This window comes from Galeopterus variegatus, unplaced genomic scaffold (assembly GCF_000696425.1).
Source record: "Galeopterus variegatus unplaced genomic scaffold, G_variegatus-3.0.2 Scaffold231, whole genome shotgun sequence".
NCBI classification, from domain to species: domain Eukaryota; kingdom Metazoa; phylum Chordata; class Mammalia; order Dermoptera; family Cynocephalidae; genus Galeopterus; species Galeopterus variegatus.
Genome location: NW_007726342.1, coordinates 623,343 through 639,984, shown reverse-complemented (window position 1 = coordinate 639,984; position 16,642 = coordinate 623,343). Strand labels below are relative to the sequence as shown.

The 16,642-nt window shown below is 38.5% G+C and overlaps 1 protein-coding gene across 2 annotated transcripts; it reads left to right on the top strand.

The window, feature by feature from the left end:
* Window positions 1-12,955: 12,955 nt before the first annotated feature.
* Window positions 12,956-16,509, top strand: ZBTB25 (zinc finger and BTB domain containing 25). Of its 2 annotated transcripts, XM_008566251.1 has the most exons (3): window positions 13,066-13,132; window positions 13,525-13,672; window positions 15,077-16,509. In XM_008566251.1, the coding sequence occupies exon 3, from the start codon at window positions 15,141-15,143 to the stop codon at window positions 16,209-16,211; it is 1,071 nt and encodes a 356-aa protein (XP_008564473.1). In that variant the 5' UTR covers window positions 13,066-13,132; window positions 13,525-13,672; window positions 15,077-15,140; the 3' UTR covers window positions 16,212-16,509. The 2 variants fall into 2 exon arrangements, with proteins under 2 accessions (XP_008564472.1, XP_008564473.1); XM_008566250.1 differs by lacking the exon at window positions 13,525-13,672 and having other exon boundaries at window positions 12,956-13,132; window positions 15,077-16,296.
* The last annotated feature ends 133 nt before the right edge of the window (window positions 16,510-16,642 follow it).

Sequence of the window (16,642 nt, the reverse complement as noted above, 5' to 3'; positions counted from 1 at the left end):
TTGACAGCTTGACTCCAGGGCCCCAGACACCTTGGTCATTGTGCTCTCTACCATATCAGGACTGCAGTGCCAGTTTAACCAACTCACTGTAGAGAATGTGTCGGCCAGAGGTGATTACACTTGATTCAGGTCATGGAGAAATCAGGCTTGGCCAGTGTGTGATGTCTCTGGGACAGTGAGGTTGGCATTTCTAGGTGGGATAGTCTGCCTATGTGTACTTTGGAACCCCCCTCCCCCATTCATCCCTATTTTCCGCAAGAATAACCAACATTTGCAGCATTGTTTGCTTCCTTAGATTAAGGCATCATCAAAATCCTCTTTAGCAATCTGGAAATGTTTTAGCTATGGATATGCTATGAACCCATTCTCTGACATCAGCTCCTTAATAAGAAACAGAACACTGAACTGTTAGTTCTGATGGCTGGGTGGTATTGGGGAAGCAGTGAAACATCAAGGTATAGTCAGCCAGAAAGTGGGATGACTTGTCACACCTTTTTGGCACAGTCCTACCCTGAATGTCTTATTTGTATGTACTGGAAGTGGTTCTGCTTAAATTTGTTTGCTGTTTAAATTTGTACCTGCAGTGTGCCATGTCCCATACAAGATGCTTTCATAGGTAGATTTTGAATTCTTACCAAAAAGGAGGTGGCACTGTATCCATGGTACAAACGGTAGGTGCTTGAGGAAGCGAGCTCAGAGGATTTACCTGGCTACAGTGATGCAGTCTTTTGCAGTAGATTTAAGCCTAGATCACTTATCCTCTACGTCCAGTCGGTGATCTTTTGCATTATATCTTGCTGCTCCCACTTCAAGCCAGGAAGGGGATGAGAGAATGACTTGTGGCTGATTTATTGGCGCCTGTGGTTGCTAAGAGAGGCCAAGCAGGACTTTTAGCTGCCCTCTCTGCCTTAGAAAGTGGAGCTGTGTGCTTCCACCCTATCTCCTGAGGGGAATGCGAAGGAGCCATGCTGTCTAGCTGGGGAGGAGGGGCCCAAGTGCCTTGGCTGTAAAATATCCTGGCCAGGGCTGTGCTGGGAAGTGTTGCAAAATGCCCTCCCCACAGCTGAACCAAAGGGATTTATTTGCTATGGTCCATAGGTAGGGCTTGACCAACTTGTCCATTTTAGTAACAGGACCAGAGAAGAATTGGGGGTTTTATGTTATTGCTGGTTTTTTCCTTGTTTTAAAAAAGCAGTGCAGGTACTCTTATCTTGGTAAATTATAAAGTACTTCTGCACCACTTCCTGTGCCCCCTTTCTGCTTAGTTATTCCAAATAACATGTGAGTGAACTTCAGTCTTTTGAGAGGAGAAGGCTAAGAAAAATCTTGCTTCCGTTTATAGTTACCAGCGCAGGCTGTGTAGTCAAACCTGGCTGTTTGCTCTCCACTTCATACCATTTGCCAGTTGTGTGTTAGGTTATTTTCTCATCCGTAAAATGGAAATAAAAATAATACATGAATCACAGTGAGGATTAAAAGAGATAATGTATGTGGAGCACTTAGCACAAGGCCTTGCCTCTAATATTTACTCATTATAATAGTAGCCATTGAAAATAATCAGAACAGTATTATTCCCTCTAGGAAAGGGAAGGTATTGCTTTGAACCTGCTTAGGGAGAGTGGAGGAAGAAGAAAGAAAGTGTGTGAAGCAAACATCAGTTTCAGGATTACTGACTGAATTTATTTACTCTTCTGCTTTCCCTTTGCTAGCAGGAATTTTTCTTTCTTTTGCCTTATTTGGAGAAAAAGTGTTTATAGGGTTAAGTCAGTTATTTTTGAAATTTTTGTGTAGTTCATTTCTTCCCTAGTTACAAATCAGTCATACATGAACATTTTGTTCCTTCTGAAAAACTCTAGGCACTTTAAGCAAGGAGTGTCATTAGCCCACATGGGTAATATGTTCGTGGGACTATAGTTCGGTGGCAAAGGAAGTATTGGCTCACCTCTATTCAGAAGTTATAATCACTTTGGTGTGCACTGTACTCTAGGTCTGTACTAACATTGTTTTCCAACTTTCTCCTGTCCTTGGAGTATCCTGTTTTTTCCTTCAGAAATGCAGTCTTTATTTTTTTTTAATGGAGTAAGAAGAATATTTACCTTTTCTTTCGCAGGGTTCTGATTTTCTTTTAAGGCCTATTAACTATTTGCACTCACTGTTATTAGCATTCTTGTTTGCCTGGTGCTGTGGCTTTATCAGCCATCCCGCAATGTTGGTTAGATGAGGGTTAGAGATACAGAAGGCTGGCTGTATCTGCCAACAGGCAGGAGGCCCCAAAATAACATTTCCCTGTTCTGTTAAAGGTTTCTAGAGCATAACTGCTTTTCCTGTATCATCTACCACGTCTGCTTCTTACCCTCAAATAGTAGCCATTGAAAATAATCAGAACAGTATTATTCCCTCTAGGAAAGGGAAGGTATTGCTTTGAACCTGCTTAGGGAGAGTGGAGGAAGAAGAAAGAAAGTGTGTGAAGCAAACATCAGTTTCAGGATTACTGACTGAATTTATTTACTCTTCTGCTTTCCCTTTGCTAGCAGGAATTTTTCTTTCTTTTGCCTTATTTGGAGAAAAAGTGTTTATAGGGTTAAGTCAGTTATTTTTGAAATTTTTGTGTAGTTCATTTCTTCCCTAGTTACAAATCAGTCATACATGAACATTTTGTTCCTTCTGAAAAACTCTAGGCACTTTAAGCAAGGAGTGTCATTAGCCCACATGGGTAATATGTTCGTGGGACTATAGTTCGGTGGCAAAGGAAGTATTGGCTCACCTCTATTCAGAAGTTATAATCACTTTGGTGTGCACTGTACTCTAGGTCTGTACTAACATTGTTTTCCAACTTTCTCCTGTCCTTGGAGTATCCTGTTTTTTCCTTCAGAAATGCAGTCTTTATTTTTTTTTAATGGAGTAAGAAGAATATTTACCTTTTCTTTCGCAGGGTTCTGATTTTCTTTTAAGGCCTATTAACTATTTGCACTCACTGTTATTAGCATTCTTGTTTGCCTGGTGCTGTGGCTTTATCAGCCATCCCGCAATGTTGGTTAGATGAGGGTTAGAGATACAGAAGGCTGGCTGTATCTGCCAACAGGCAGGAGGCCCCAAAATAACATTTCCCTGTTCTGTTAAAGGTTTCTAGAGCATAACTGCTTTTCCTGTATCATCTACCACGTCTGCTTCTTACCCTCATCTCTAACATTTTCAGTAGATTTTCATAAGCAGATTTCTAGAAATATGGCATATTTTACTTCAAGCAGTTTTTCAGATTTAGAATTTCTATATCATTTTTAGGTTATAAAAATAGGTATAATGGAATATGAGAGTAAATATTTCTTTTTCCTAAATACTTTCTAAAAAGAATTCTTTTTTTTTTTTGTCTTTTGTCTTTTTCCGTGTCTGGCAACGGATCGCAACCCTCAGTGTCGCCCCCGTACCGGACCGGGACCGGCAACGGGATCGCAACCCTCGGTGTTGCTCCCGTGCCTCGCTCAGCCAGTGAGCGGGAACCGGTCTGTATGTGGGATCCAAACCCCCTAGTTACAAATCAGTCATACATGAACATTTTGTTCCTTCTGAAAAACTCTAGGCACTTTAAGCAAGGAGTGTCATTAGCCCACATGGGTAATATGTTCGTGGGACTATAGTTCGGTGGCAAAGGAAGTATTGGCTCACCTCTATTCAGAAGTTATAATCACTTTGGTGTGCACTGTACTCTAGGTCTGTACTAACATTGTTTTCCAACTTTCTCCTGTCCTTGGAGTATCCTGTTTTTTCCTTCAGAAATGCAGTCTTTATTTTTTTTTAATGGAGTAAGAAGAATATTTACCTTTTCTTTCGCAGGGTTCTGATTTTCTTTTAAGGCCTATTAACTATTTGCACTCACTGTTATTAGCATTCTTGTTTGCCTGGTGCTGTGGCTTTATCAGCCATCCCGCAATGTTGGTTAGATGAGGGTTAGAGATACAGAAGGCTGGCTGTATCTGCCAACAGGCAGGAGGCCCCAAAATAACATTTCCCTGTTCTGTTAAAGGTTTCTAGAGCATAACTGCTTTTCCTGTATCATCTACCACGTCTGCTTCTTACCCTCATCTCTAACATTTTCAGTAGATTTTCATAAGCAGATTTCTAGAAATATGGCATATTTTACTTCAAGCAGTTTTTCAGATTTAGAATTTCTATATCATTTTTAGGTTATAAAAATAGGTATAATGGAATATGAGAGTAAATATTTCTTTTTCCTAAATACTTTCTAAAAAGAATTCTTTTTTTTTTTTGTCTTTTGTCTTTTTCCGTGTCTGGCAACGGATCGCAACCCTCAGTGTCGCCCCCGTACCGGACCGGGACCGGCAACGGGATCGCAACCCTCGGTGTTGCTCCCGTGCCTCGCTCAGCCAGTGAGCGGGAACCGGTCTGTATGTGGGATCCAAACCCTCGGGCGGGAGCACCGCCGCGCTTCCCAAGCAGCGCACTTATCCAGTGCGCCACCGGGCCGGCCTCTAAAAAGAATTCTGAAAATGTGTGTTCCCCGCCCTCCCCACCAATGCCCACCCCACTATTTGAGGAGCACTTTTGTTTATCTGGCCAATTTTTTAGTTTAAAGTTACAATTGGAATTATAGCTATTGATGTTTGTTCATTTAATGTCATTAGTATAATTCCCATACTTTGAACATTTTTTAGAGTGTGAAATAATTCTCTTGGGTTTCCTCTGTCGCCCACCCCACCCCCGTTTTCTAAGGCAATGGTTCTTAACGGAGGTGTCATGAGAATCAGCCGGGGAGCTTTTTTTAAAAAAAAGGATCTGTGCCTCACCCCCAGCAATTCTATTTGGGTAGTCTAGGGTGGGACTCAGGTGTCAGTACAGCTCTATGTACATGGTTTCACAAAATAGTAATGAGCCACTGCTCCAGGATAAAATGATTCTTACAAACATTTTTACATTCTCTAGGTAATCAAATGTCACACTTCCGTTCTCATGTGAAAGAACCGCTAGAAAATTAGAATCACTGTGTAGTCTTTTATCATGTGGCACGTGGAATATTTTGCTGTTAACTTTGTATTTATAGCCATGAGTAAGTAGCTCAAAAAAGCTGTGCACATTCCTCTGCCAGTTTTCCTCTGGGACATCATTCTGGCTACCATAGATCTGGAGTCCAGTTTAACTAATACAATAGATTTTTCTAAGTAAAAATCAAAGATATTGAGTATCCAGCTAACTCTGAATTAAACAATTGTAGATACTAGTATAAATTTGTTCCATTTTAGTTTGAACTAATCCAGAGTTACTACAATCTAGAAAGTAAATAAGGTTTTTGTAGTCTCTTAAATATTAATGCTGAACCTATCATAATATAAATGTCACTTTGATAACAGTAAAGCTTCTTAAAATGTGGCACTCTTACATTTAGTTTCCAGTATATTTACAATATAATAAAATGATAAATTATTTTTCTGCAGCCTCTTAAAATTTCTACCTAATATTCTCAAATGTAACTTCTAAGACCTTTCTGTATGCATGGGAAACTTTGGCTGTTTCACATACTTCAGAAAATAAAATTGATAGTCAAAGAAATGATGAGCAAAGACTATAGAAAAAACCTAATTAATAATTCGGGAAGTAGATTGTATTAGAAAATGTTATAATAACTTTGCAATGGATTGGAGCTATACACTCGAGGTAAAATCTGGTTATGTTGCCTTAAAACATCAAAGTCTTGCTATTATTATGCAAACAAGTTTGAATGAACCTATTATGTTATTCATTTTTTTTTTTTTTTTTTTTTTTTAAAGATGACCGGTAAGGGGATCTTAACCCTTGACTTGGTGTTGTCAGCACCACGCTCACCCAGTGAGCAAACCGGCCATCCCTATATAGGATCCGAACCCGCGGCCTTGGCGTTGTCAGCACCGCACTCTCCCGAGTGAGCCACGGGGCCGGCCCATGTTATTCATTTTTTTTACTTTGTCAGCACCGCACTCTCCCGAGTGAGCCACGGGGCCGGCCCATGTTATTCATTTTTTTTAACAGATCTAAATTTTTTTCATTTTATAAACTTGGAAAATTTACCCCCTTATTTGATTCAACATATTTGCAAAATCTGCCATCAATATATATGTTGAAAGTTGTAGCTGGGGGCTTTGAAGAAAGGGCACCGGGTTTAAGGTTAGACTTGAAGTAGTGCCAGCACCATTTAATAGCTGGTTGTCTGACTTTGGGTACCTTCCCTTTCTTCTCTGAGCCTGTGGTTCTTCAACCATGAATTGGAGCTAATAGTACCTGCCCTGCTACCTCATAGGATCAAAAAAAAAAGTTAAGGGCAATGATACTCAAAGTGTGGTACAAGGACCCCCTGGAGGTTCCTGAAACCCTTTCCTGGAGTCTAGAAAGATCTCCCTTTTGCAAGACCAAATTCTCTATATAGTTGAACCAAAATAGCATATGGCAACAGACTGAATGCAGAAGCAGGTAAAAGAATCCAGCTGTATTTCTTAAAGCCAGATATTAAAGAGGATTGCAAAATATAAAACAGTGCCACTCTTCTCACTTGTTTTTGAAAGTGGCTATTTTTTAAGAAAAAAGATGTATTATGTTAACATGTAGTGAGTTAACTATCGCTATTTTAAATAAATATTTTTAAATTTCTCACTTTTGATTTCTAACATAGTGAATATTGATAAATATTATCTACATAAACAACTGCTCTTTAAGAGTATAAGTGAATCTTGAGACCAAGGCTTTTTAGAACTGCTGATAGAGGGTAAAGGCTGAGTAGTTCCTATTGGGACAATTCTCCTGCAGATAAAAACTTGAAAAAAATTTTTAAAAATTACTAGATGGCATTCAAGAGTTACAGAAACTAGAGTAAGGTCTGCAATTGGAAGAGGGAACAGCAGTGGATTCGTTTCCATTTTTATGGCTTTTAGCCTGCGGGAAGTCCCCAGTTGGTGACACTTTAGGGGATGGCTAAAACTAGGATAATAACTTGTAATCTCACTTGCTTGGAGAAAAGAGATAAAGAAAGAAACAACAATCACAATAATACGTTGAACTATTAGGAGAGAACAGAACTGTGGTTACTAGAATTGGAAAAGGGAAGGGGGAAGAGAAAAGAGAGGGGTAATAAGAAATTGATTAACAGATACAAAGAATGATTACATATTGTAACGATGAATAAGCTAACTATCCTGATTTGACTGTCACATATTATATACAACTACTGGTAGTCAACTTTGTACTCCACAAAAATGTATAATCAATTATGCTTCAATAAAAAGAAAAAGGAAGTTAATTAAGGGAAAAAAGTGACACAGCTGGAAAGTAAGGGGTGTGGGGCTGGCTGCTTAGTTCAGTTTTGGTTAGAGCACAGCTTTATGACACCGAGGTCACAGGTTTGGATCCCCATACCAGCCAGCTGCCCACTGCAAAAAAAGAAAGTGGGAGGTGAAATCATATAAAGGATGTTGGGGTGGAAGAACCCCAAATACTATGTATAAGCTCAGCTTGAATCTTTTGCCCACCCCTGAACTGTGCATGTGTGGAGCAACCTCCAAACATTACACCTAAGGCTAAAAAAAACAGATTTTAGCTACTGCCCACCATAGGGGAGGCAGAACTTGGAGTTTAAGTCCGGCCAAGTTAATTGTGTGCAAAACCAAAATAAAAACATTAACATTCTTAGGAGGAATATCATAGAATCTAGAGTCTACTGTATTAATCACAATGTCTAGGATATAATCTGAAATTAATTTTCCTGAAGAAAACAGGAAACCATCACCCTAATCAATGGAGATTGGCCCCACATTGCCGCGAGGGTTGGCTTTAGCAGAGATTTAAAGCAGCTATTATAACTATGCTCAGCAGTGTATAGCAAAATAAAGTTGAGTGTGTGAACAAATAGGAGATTTCAGCAGAGAAATAGAACTTTAATGAAGAATGATATGAAAATTTTAGACCTGCAAATGTAATGTCTGAAATGTTAAAAAATCTGACTGAATGGATTTAGCAGATTAGGAATGACCTTGCAGTCAGATATTTTGCCCTTGCTGCTTTTCTGAATTGTTGTCAGAGGTCACCCAGGAATCTCTTGGTCACCACACGTGGGGTGTTTATAATGGGCCTCATCCCCTTGTTTCTCTTCAGTATTTTGCACCATTGCCACCTCTTTCCTCCAAGGTTCTTGCCTTTCTTTATCTCCCTTGTCTTCCCTCAAAGGCAATATGTTTTCTTATTTCTCTTCTTCTGTCTTATTGTGTCTTTTCTGTTTTCTAAGGATTCACTCTTAGCTTTTTTTTTTTTCCCCTCTTATTTTATTCTGCTTCGTAGTCCCATCCACAGGTGGTGGCTTCAGCCTTGTCATTTCAAAGGCTTCCTCTCCTCTCTAACCCTGCTCTCTTTAGAGCCCAGTCTTGCTTATTGTTTCCATTCATTACTAAACATTCCTACTCAGATGTCCTGGGATAGACACCTTGAACTCACTGTGTTCAAAATGAAACCTGTTTTACCAAGCCAGTTTCTATGACTTGCCGCTGGCATTCTGGGATCCTGCCTTCCTATCAATAACTAGGAGATGGCAGTTACTCTGCAGATGTGATCTGAAGGAATGGATGAATTCTTCCAGTTATTCACACTGGAATTCTGAGACTCATCTTTGACTCCTTCTCTGTGGCTGACCACATCAAATCTGCGTCTAAGTCACGCCAGTTCTAGGTCTGGTGTATCTCTGGTATTCCTTCCTTCATTCTCATTGCTGTTACTTGGATATTTTCGTAGGCTCCTAGGCCAGTCTTTCTTTCTTCATGTCTTTCCCTTGCTAATCTTTTTTGTATGTTGCTACTAAAACAATCTTGACTCGCAGGCCTGATGATGGTAATGATAGCTGACTAGTATTTATTGAACATTTACTATGGGCCGCACTCTTACCTATTATATGCATTATCTTATTAAATCCATATAACAATCTGTGAGGTAGATACTGTCATCCATATTTCATAAGTGAAACTGAGGCCAGAAAATTAAGTGTCTTGTCAAGACAGCTAGTAAATGGTAGAGCTGGAATTTTAAGCTGTCTGACTCTAGAGTCCAAACTTTAACTACTGTGCTATCTTCCCTCCCACAGAATAAGCAACCGATCATACTGTTCTTACTCAAACATCTTACATAGTTCATTTCAAACAAAACTGGAGTGCCTTTTAATTTTACACTCAGCACCCTCTGTGAGCTGACCCCCATCTCTGGTTTTTTCCTTCTGCTTACTCTTGTTTTTTCTATGCCAAACTGAATTCTTCTGTTATTTAAATATTCATACCTCTCCCAGTTATTTTACTCATTCTGTTCTTTGCCTGTTCAGATAAGTTCAGTTCAAATACCTTATTTCCCATTGGGTCGCTTTGTATTTATCTGTCCCTCAAAGCATGTTCTCTGAGCTGCTCTTATGGCATTTACTGCATTTACTTCATATTGTAATTACTGTTTTATGTTTTGTTTTCTCTATTAGCCTATAATCTTCTTGAATGCAGCATCTGTGTCATTTTTTTTTCTGTCGCCATGCCTTGTACAATGTAAGCTTTCAAATATTTTTTCTTTATTAAATTTCTCTTCAAAAATATTATTTAATAACTGAATAATTTAACTGCTACTCATAGACCATTAACCACAAGATTTTTGTGTGTGGCTTTTTAGTGTGCTATTTCTAATTTCCATATGGTTCAATAGTTAATTTTACTAATGCACAATACATAATAGGAAGAACTGGTGAAAATGTTTAAGAGGTAAAGGGTTTTTTTTTTTTTTTTTTGAGACAGTTTATAAGGCTAGTTTAAGGTACTTTGAATCATTTCATTGATTTTAAGTTACACGTTTTTCACATACTGAAATTTTCAAAATAGAGTTTTGTTTTGCGTTGGTTTTTTATCTCCCTGTAAATTGATGGTGTTTTAGAATCAGAAAAATGTGGTAAATACAATAAATAGTGACTTTTGGCTAAATGGCCTCTTGAAATAATACCCACAATTTGCTATTATTAGAGGATAATACTTAGACTGTAATACAGAGTCTTAGAGTATAAAATCAAGTGTTTGTAGATTCTGTAATCTTGTTATTTCTTAATTTATTGCTGCTTGAAGTCTTTTAAAAATGAGATAGTAAGGGGTAGAGAGTTTTGTTTTTATTTTTTAATTGGGGAAGGAATCAGGGAAACTATTACATTTGAATAAGTAGGATTTAAAGATAGTGTATGAGTCTGGCCAGTTAGCTCAGTTGGTTAGAACATGGTGTTATAATAATACCAAGGTCAAGGGTTCAGATCCCTGGACTGGCAAGATACTAAAAAAATAAAGAAAAGTAATGCATGAATGTCGAGTTAAAAGAATCAAGTTGCAGGATTCCTAAAGTACAATATTATTTACATAAAATTTTAAAACATGCAAAACGATACTCTATCTTGTTAAGGGATATATGAGTACACTGATGCAGCAAGAATGTGACAATGTACAAGAGAGTCATAACACAAAATTCAGGACGATGGTTACCTTTGGAGGTAAGATGGGTGAGGGGATAGAATGAGGGAGAGATGCCAGGGGGTCTCTACCATGTTCAGAATGTTTATTTTCTAAGCTGAGTACTGGGTGGGTGGTTATTTGTTACATTGTTTTCTGTATGAACTTTTCTTTGTGAAGTATTTTATAATTTTTAAAAATGAGGGGAAAAGGAATACACATAGATGTGTATTTATATTAAATGTCAATAAAAAGTTTTTCTAAGTTCAAACAGTATAGTTCCCCACCCACCCTTGATTCTCTACTACTTCGTTTCCCTCCCAGAAGCGAACATTTTACTGGTTTCTTTGAACCTTTCCAGAGTTGTATACATAAACAAGAATACGTTTATGTGTAAACTCCTCTCCCATCTTTAAAATAACCACTCCACTCCTTTTACATGAACACTGTGCCTTTTTCATTTACTGTATCTTAGAGATTATTCCATATCAGTACACTAAATATGTAGTTTTAATAAAAATAGATTTTATCTTTTATCAGTAAGAATTGCTATCATCTTTACCAGTAATATTCTAGACTTTACTTGCTAATAAGCATGAATATTTGTTTTGCTGTGTCACATTTGCTTAACCAACAGGAAATTTGAGTTTCTCCCTGATTCCTCTTTCCAGATACTCCTAAGGCTTCCCATGGTGTCTTTTTGTGTAATCCTTGTGTTCCCTAGGCTCCTCCAGTGTGTGGGTCGGAATATTTGTTTTGCTGTGTCACATTTGCTTAACCAACAGGAAATTTGAGTTTCTCCCTGATTCCTCTTTCCAGATACTTCCCATGGTGTCTTTTTGTGTAATCCTTGTGTTCCCTAGGCTCCTCCAGTGTGTGGGTCGTGTTCCCTCTGGGAGGTGGGGAGGAGGGAAATTTGGGTTCTGGAGCTGAGTTGCCTGGATTTGAATCCCCTGCCACTTACTAGCAGTGTGACATTGGGTGAATTACTTAACTCTCTGTGTTGATTCAGCTTCTTCATCTGTAAGAGGCATTTAGTATTATTCCCTTTCCTGTAGAGTTGTATTGAGAATTAAATGAGTGAAAAGTGCCTGACAGATAGGAAGCACTATAAAATGTTAGCTATTTTTATTGCGTTATCGATCACTCAGCTATCTGTTGCCCAAGCTACTGCCAACCTCCAGGCAGCTAACCCCATACTCCACCACTAACCTCCCTAGACCTTGGTCTCTGGCTAATGAGGAAACCTCATTCTCTTTTTCAAGATCTGCTCTTTCAGAGGATATTCTCCTAGCCTCCCAGTGATGTCCTCTATACTACAGTCTCCTTCTCCCTAAAGCACCAGGGCTCTCTGTATAGCTAGGGTGGAGAAGGTGGTGAAGTACAGCCTCCCGCCTGTCTTGAACCACCACACTTCTGAATGTCCTTGCTGCTCATGGTAGGCCTCTCAGCCAGAATTCTTCTGCAATTCTTCCTCATTCAGGATTTTCCCCATGAGCCCCAGTTGTCCCATCCTACCTCGTGTTTCCTTGGAGAACCTATATGCTTGTATGTGTCTGAATCCAGTTGAGTTCAGGGTTTAGGTTCTTTCTTATGAGGCTCCTGGGCCCCATATAAATCAGGAGATGTGGCTTGACATCTATTTTAAGGACTCCTGAACTTACTGTGACTAATAAGTCCCCCAAACATTTTATGATAGTTGGGAAGCTGGTGTCCCCTGAGCACCAGAGGATCCCTAAGAAGCAGTGATAGCTCTGGCCCAGCCAGGATACCTCTGTTATGTTATTAACATTTATAGCTAACATTTGAATAGCAGTTTCCATTACAATATGATTTTTACATAAGGTATCTCATTTAACTCTGAGACAGGGAGCAATATCTCATTTCCATTTTTCCAGTGAGGAAACTGAGGATTAGAAACATTGTGGTCACATAGATAGAAAAGGAGAGACCTTTCTTTCACTAGTGTCACTCACACCCAGCTACCTTCTTTATTTTTTTTTATTTTTTGATTTTTTTAAAAAGATGACCAGTAAGGGGATCTTAACCCTTGGCTTGGTGTTGTCAGCACCACGCTCAGCCAGTGAGTGAACCAGCCATCCCTATATAGGATCCGAACCCGTGGCCTTGGTGTTATCAGCACCACACTCTCCCAAGTGAGCCATGTGCCAGCCCCTCCAGCTACATTCTTTAAAAAGGGCAATATTTTACAGTCAGCAGAGTTTATATGAATCGTTATAATGTGGGGATTTAATGTTACCTAGGTTTGTGGTGAAATTACCAGTATTGAAAACTGCTGAATAATTTCATTTAAATTTAGATCTCATTGATACTCCATAGACAATTTATGTGAACTGTAGCCAATTGTGTTTTAAAAGTATGTGTGTATACACACACACACACACACACACATACATGCACATATATACACACATACATATATATATTTATGTTGTCCTTTTTCTCAGAGACATAATGGACACTGGTAGCCATAGCCTTGTCCTTCTGCAGCAGCTGAACATGCAGCGAGAATTTGGTTTTCTGTGTGATTGCACAGTTGCTATTGGAGATGTTTACTTCAAAGCCCATAGAGCGGTGCTTGCTGCATTTTCTAACTATTTCAAGATGATATTTATTCACCAAACAAGGTAAGGATGTGTTTTTGTAAATCAGAGGAATTTTTAGTATTATGATATATACATAGGAGCTGTATTAAAAGATTTTGGGGATTCTTTGTTAATGGGGTCACCCTAAGGAAAAAAAAATTATAATAATTTTTTGTACATCAGTAACTAAATTCTGTGTGATGTCCATGGTAGAAGAATGAAAACAATAATAGCTAAAATTTATTGAATTTTAGCTTCAGATCAATCTCCTCTGAGAGTGTGATTTGTTTCGGCTTTCGAAATGCTTGTTCTGTGCCAGGCATAATGCTAAACTAAACCCAGGACATACAAAGGTGGCAGGCCTACTATATAGAGCAACTAAAAATTCTCAGTTAATAGAACTCTGTGCTGATATTTACAAAACCCTACCACAGACCATGTAAGTGGGTGGGTCAGAACCAAGAGTGAAATCCAAGAGAGGAAGAGGAAATCCTGAGATATCAGGACTAAAGAAGTGGATTGCCAACATTCTGACACCCAGTGCATTCTGATGCATTGACATAAACTTCTGCTTCAGGGAAGGTAAGTCCATTGACTGATTCCGTTGTTCCTTGATATCCAGCACTTCTCTCAGGTTGTCTCTGTCCTAATTTTTTTTTTTTTGAGGCAGTTGGTCTGTCCAGGGGATCTAACCCTCTTGACCTTGGTGTTAATCAGCATCATGCTGTAACTAAGTGAGCTAACCAGCCAGCTCTCTAACCTGGTTTTGCAGGGATTTTTCAGATTTCTTCTTTCATGGTTATTTCTGTCTATTACCTGAATTCTACATTTGTATGTAAAAATTGGGTTTGGGGTTAGGTTAAAGCTTTTCAAAGTTATACCTATATTAATTTCTGTTTTAAAGAATAGATATATTAATATATTTAGGAAGCCAAATAAGGTTAACATAATTTAAATTGTAAATATTACCAATTTCAGTAAACTCTTTTTTAAAATTTCAGATATTTTTATTGTGATATTATATGTATAAACATAAAATTTGCCATTTTAATTTTTAATTATACAATTCAGTAGCAGTAATTATATTCACAATGTTGTGCAACCATCACCACTGTTTTCACAATTTTTTCATTCCTCAAACAGAAATGCTACCCATTAAGCAGTAACTCCCCATCCCCACCTCCTCAGCCCCCATTAATCTCTAATCTACTTTCTATCTCTATGAATTTGCCTATTGCAGATATTTCATATAAATGGCATCATGCAATATTTGTCCATTTGTGTCTGGCTTATTTTGCTTAGCATAATGTTTTCAGGATTCATCCATGTTGTAGCATATATCAAAACTTTATTCCTTTCTATGGCTGAATAATATTCCATTGCATGTATATGCCATTTTTTTTTATCCATTCAACTTTTGATAGGCACTTAGGTTGTTTCTATCTTTTGGCTATTGTGAATAATGCCACATTGAACATTGGCACACAGGTATCTGAGTTCCTCTTTTCAGTCCTTTTGGTTATATATTCAATAGACTGTTAAATTCCTTAAGAGTCGGGTAGTTACTTTATTTATCATTTTTCTACCTGCCGGCACCTAATATAGTGCATATCACCCAGGAGTCACCGATTAATGTTCAACTAATCAGCCTATCTGTGTGTAGAGTCGGGTAGTTACTTTATTTATCATTTTTCTACCTGCCGGCACCTGATATAGTGCATATCACCCAGGAGTCACCGATTAATGTTCAACTAATCAGCCTATCTGTGTGTCCTAACTTTAGGCAGTTGATTAAATACATGAAGATTTGTCGCTGGGCTGTACAACTGGTATAAAATGAAAGTTTAAGCTTTCATTGCTGTTTCATCAAGGATTGCTAAGTTTGAACTTCTTAGGAAGAAATTACTTTAGCCTAAGACTATTGTTAACTAAAAGGCAAACTAAGTTGTGTTTCATTTCATGTGGATCTGTTTTTGTTTTTAACAGTGAGTGCATAAAAATACAACCAACTGACATCCAACCCGACATATTCAGCTATTTGTTGCACATTATGTACACGGGGAAAGGGCCAAAACAGATTGTGGATCATAGTCGTTTGGAGGAAGGGATTCGATTTCTTCACGCTGACTACCTTTCTCACATTGCAACTAAAATGAATCAAGTGTTCTCACCAGAGACAGTGCAGTCCTCAAATTTGTATGGCATTCAGATCTCAACGACCCAAAAAACAGCTGTCAAACAAGGGCTGGAGGTCAAAGAAGCTCCTTCCAGTCACAGTGGAAACAGAGTTCCTCCCCAGGGTGACCACCCCCAGTTGCAGCTCTCTCTTGCTATTGGGCTAGATGATGGCACTGCAGACCAGCAGAGGGCCCATCCTGCTACCCAGGCTTTGGAGGAACACCAGAAGCCCCCAGTGTCCATCAAGCAGGAGAGATGTGACCCAGAATCTGTGATCTCACAGAGCCACCCCTCACCCTCATCAGAGGTGACAGGCCCCACTTTTACCGAAAACAGTATCAAAATACACTTATGCCATTATTGTGGGGAACGTTTTGATTCTCGTAGTAACCTAAGACAACATCTCCATACCCATGTGTCTGGATCGCTCCCATTTGGTGTTCCTGCTTCCATTCTGGAAAGTAATGACCTTGGTGAAGTGCATCCACTAAATGAAAATAGCGAGGCTCTTGAATATCGCAGGCTCAGCTCCTTCATTGTCAAGGAGAATGAACAGCGGCCTGACCACTCAAACCGGGGTACCACAGAGCCTTTGCAGATCAGTCAAGTGTCTTTGATCTCTAAAGATACAGAGCCAGTAGAATTAAACTGTAATTTTTCTTTTTCAAGGAAAAGAAAAATCAGCTGTACCATCTGTGGTCAAAAATTTCTTCGGAAGAGCCAATTGCTGGAGCACATGTATACACACAAAGGTAAATCTTACAGATATAACCGATGCCAAAGGTTTGGTAATGCATTGGCCCAGAGATTTCATCCATATTGTGACAACTGGTCTGATGTCCCCCTGAAAAGTTCTCGCTTGTCTCAAGAACATGTAGATTTGCCTTGTGCCTTAGAGTCAGATCTCACACAAGAAAATGTGGACACTATCCTAGTTGAGTAGCAGCTTCTCCTTCAGAATTTTATACCAATTCTGAAAAAGAAAATTCACATGGCCTTTTTTTTTCATAATTATTTTCTTCCTCAAATTCTGTTGACTTTCTTTCTTTACAACTTTTCCAGTGTTAAGGTTGTATATATTATGTTTTCTTATAAGACATATTAATACATGCTGTTAAAATGTAACTTTTGGGGGGAGGGAAAAATATATAGCCTTCAATCAGTGCTGGTAACTATTCATAAATCATAATTTAGAAATCAGAAATTAATGTAGAAATATTGAAACTTTATATAGTGAATAGTTATTTATAGAATTTCTAAGTTTTTCCAGGTTGTGGAATCAGTAAAATCAAATTGAATATGTAGTAAATTAAATTTTTTTTTTTTTTTTTTTTTTAAAGATGACCGGTAAGGGGATTTTAACCCTTGACTTGG

Coding starts and splice junctions, on each gene's coding strand:
- ZBTB25 (XM_008566250.1), top strand. CDS start 12,960: ATGGACACTGGTAGCCATAGCCTTGTCCTTCTGCAGCAGCTGAACATG. Junction 13,133..15,076: donor ATATTTATTCACCAAACAAG/GTAAGGATGTGT, acceptor TGTTTTTAACAG/TGAGTGCATAAAAATACAAC.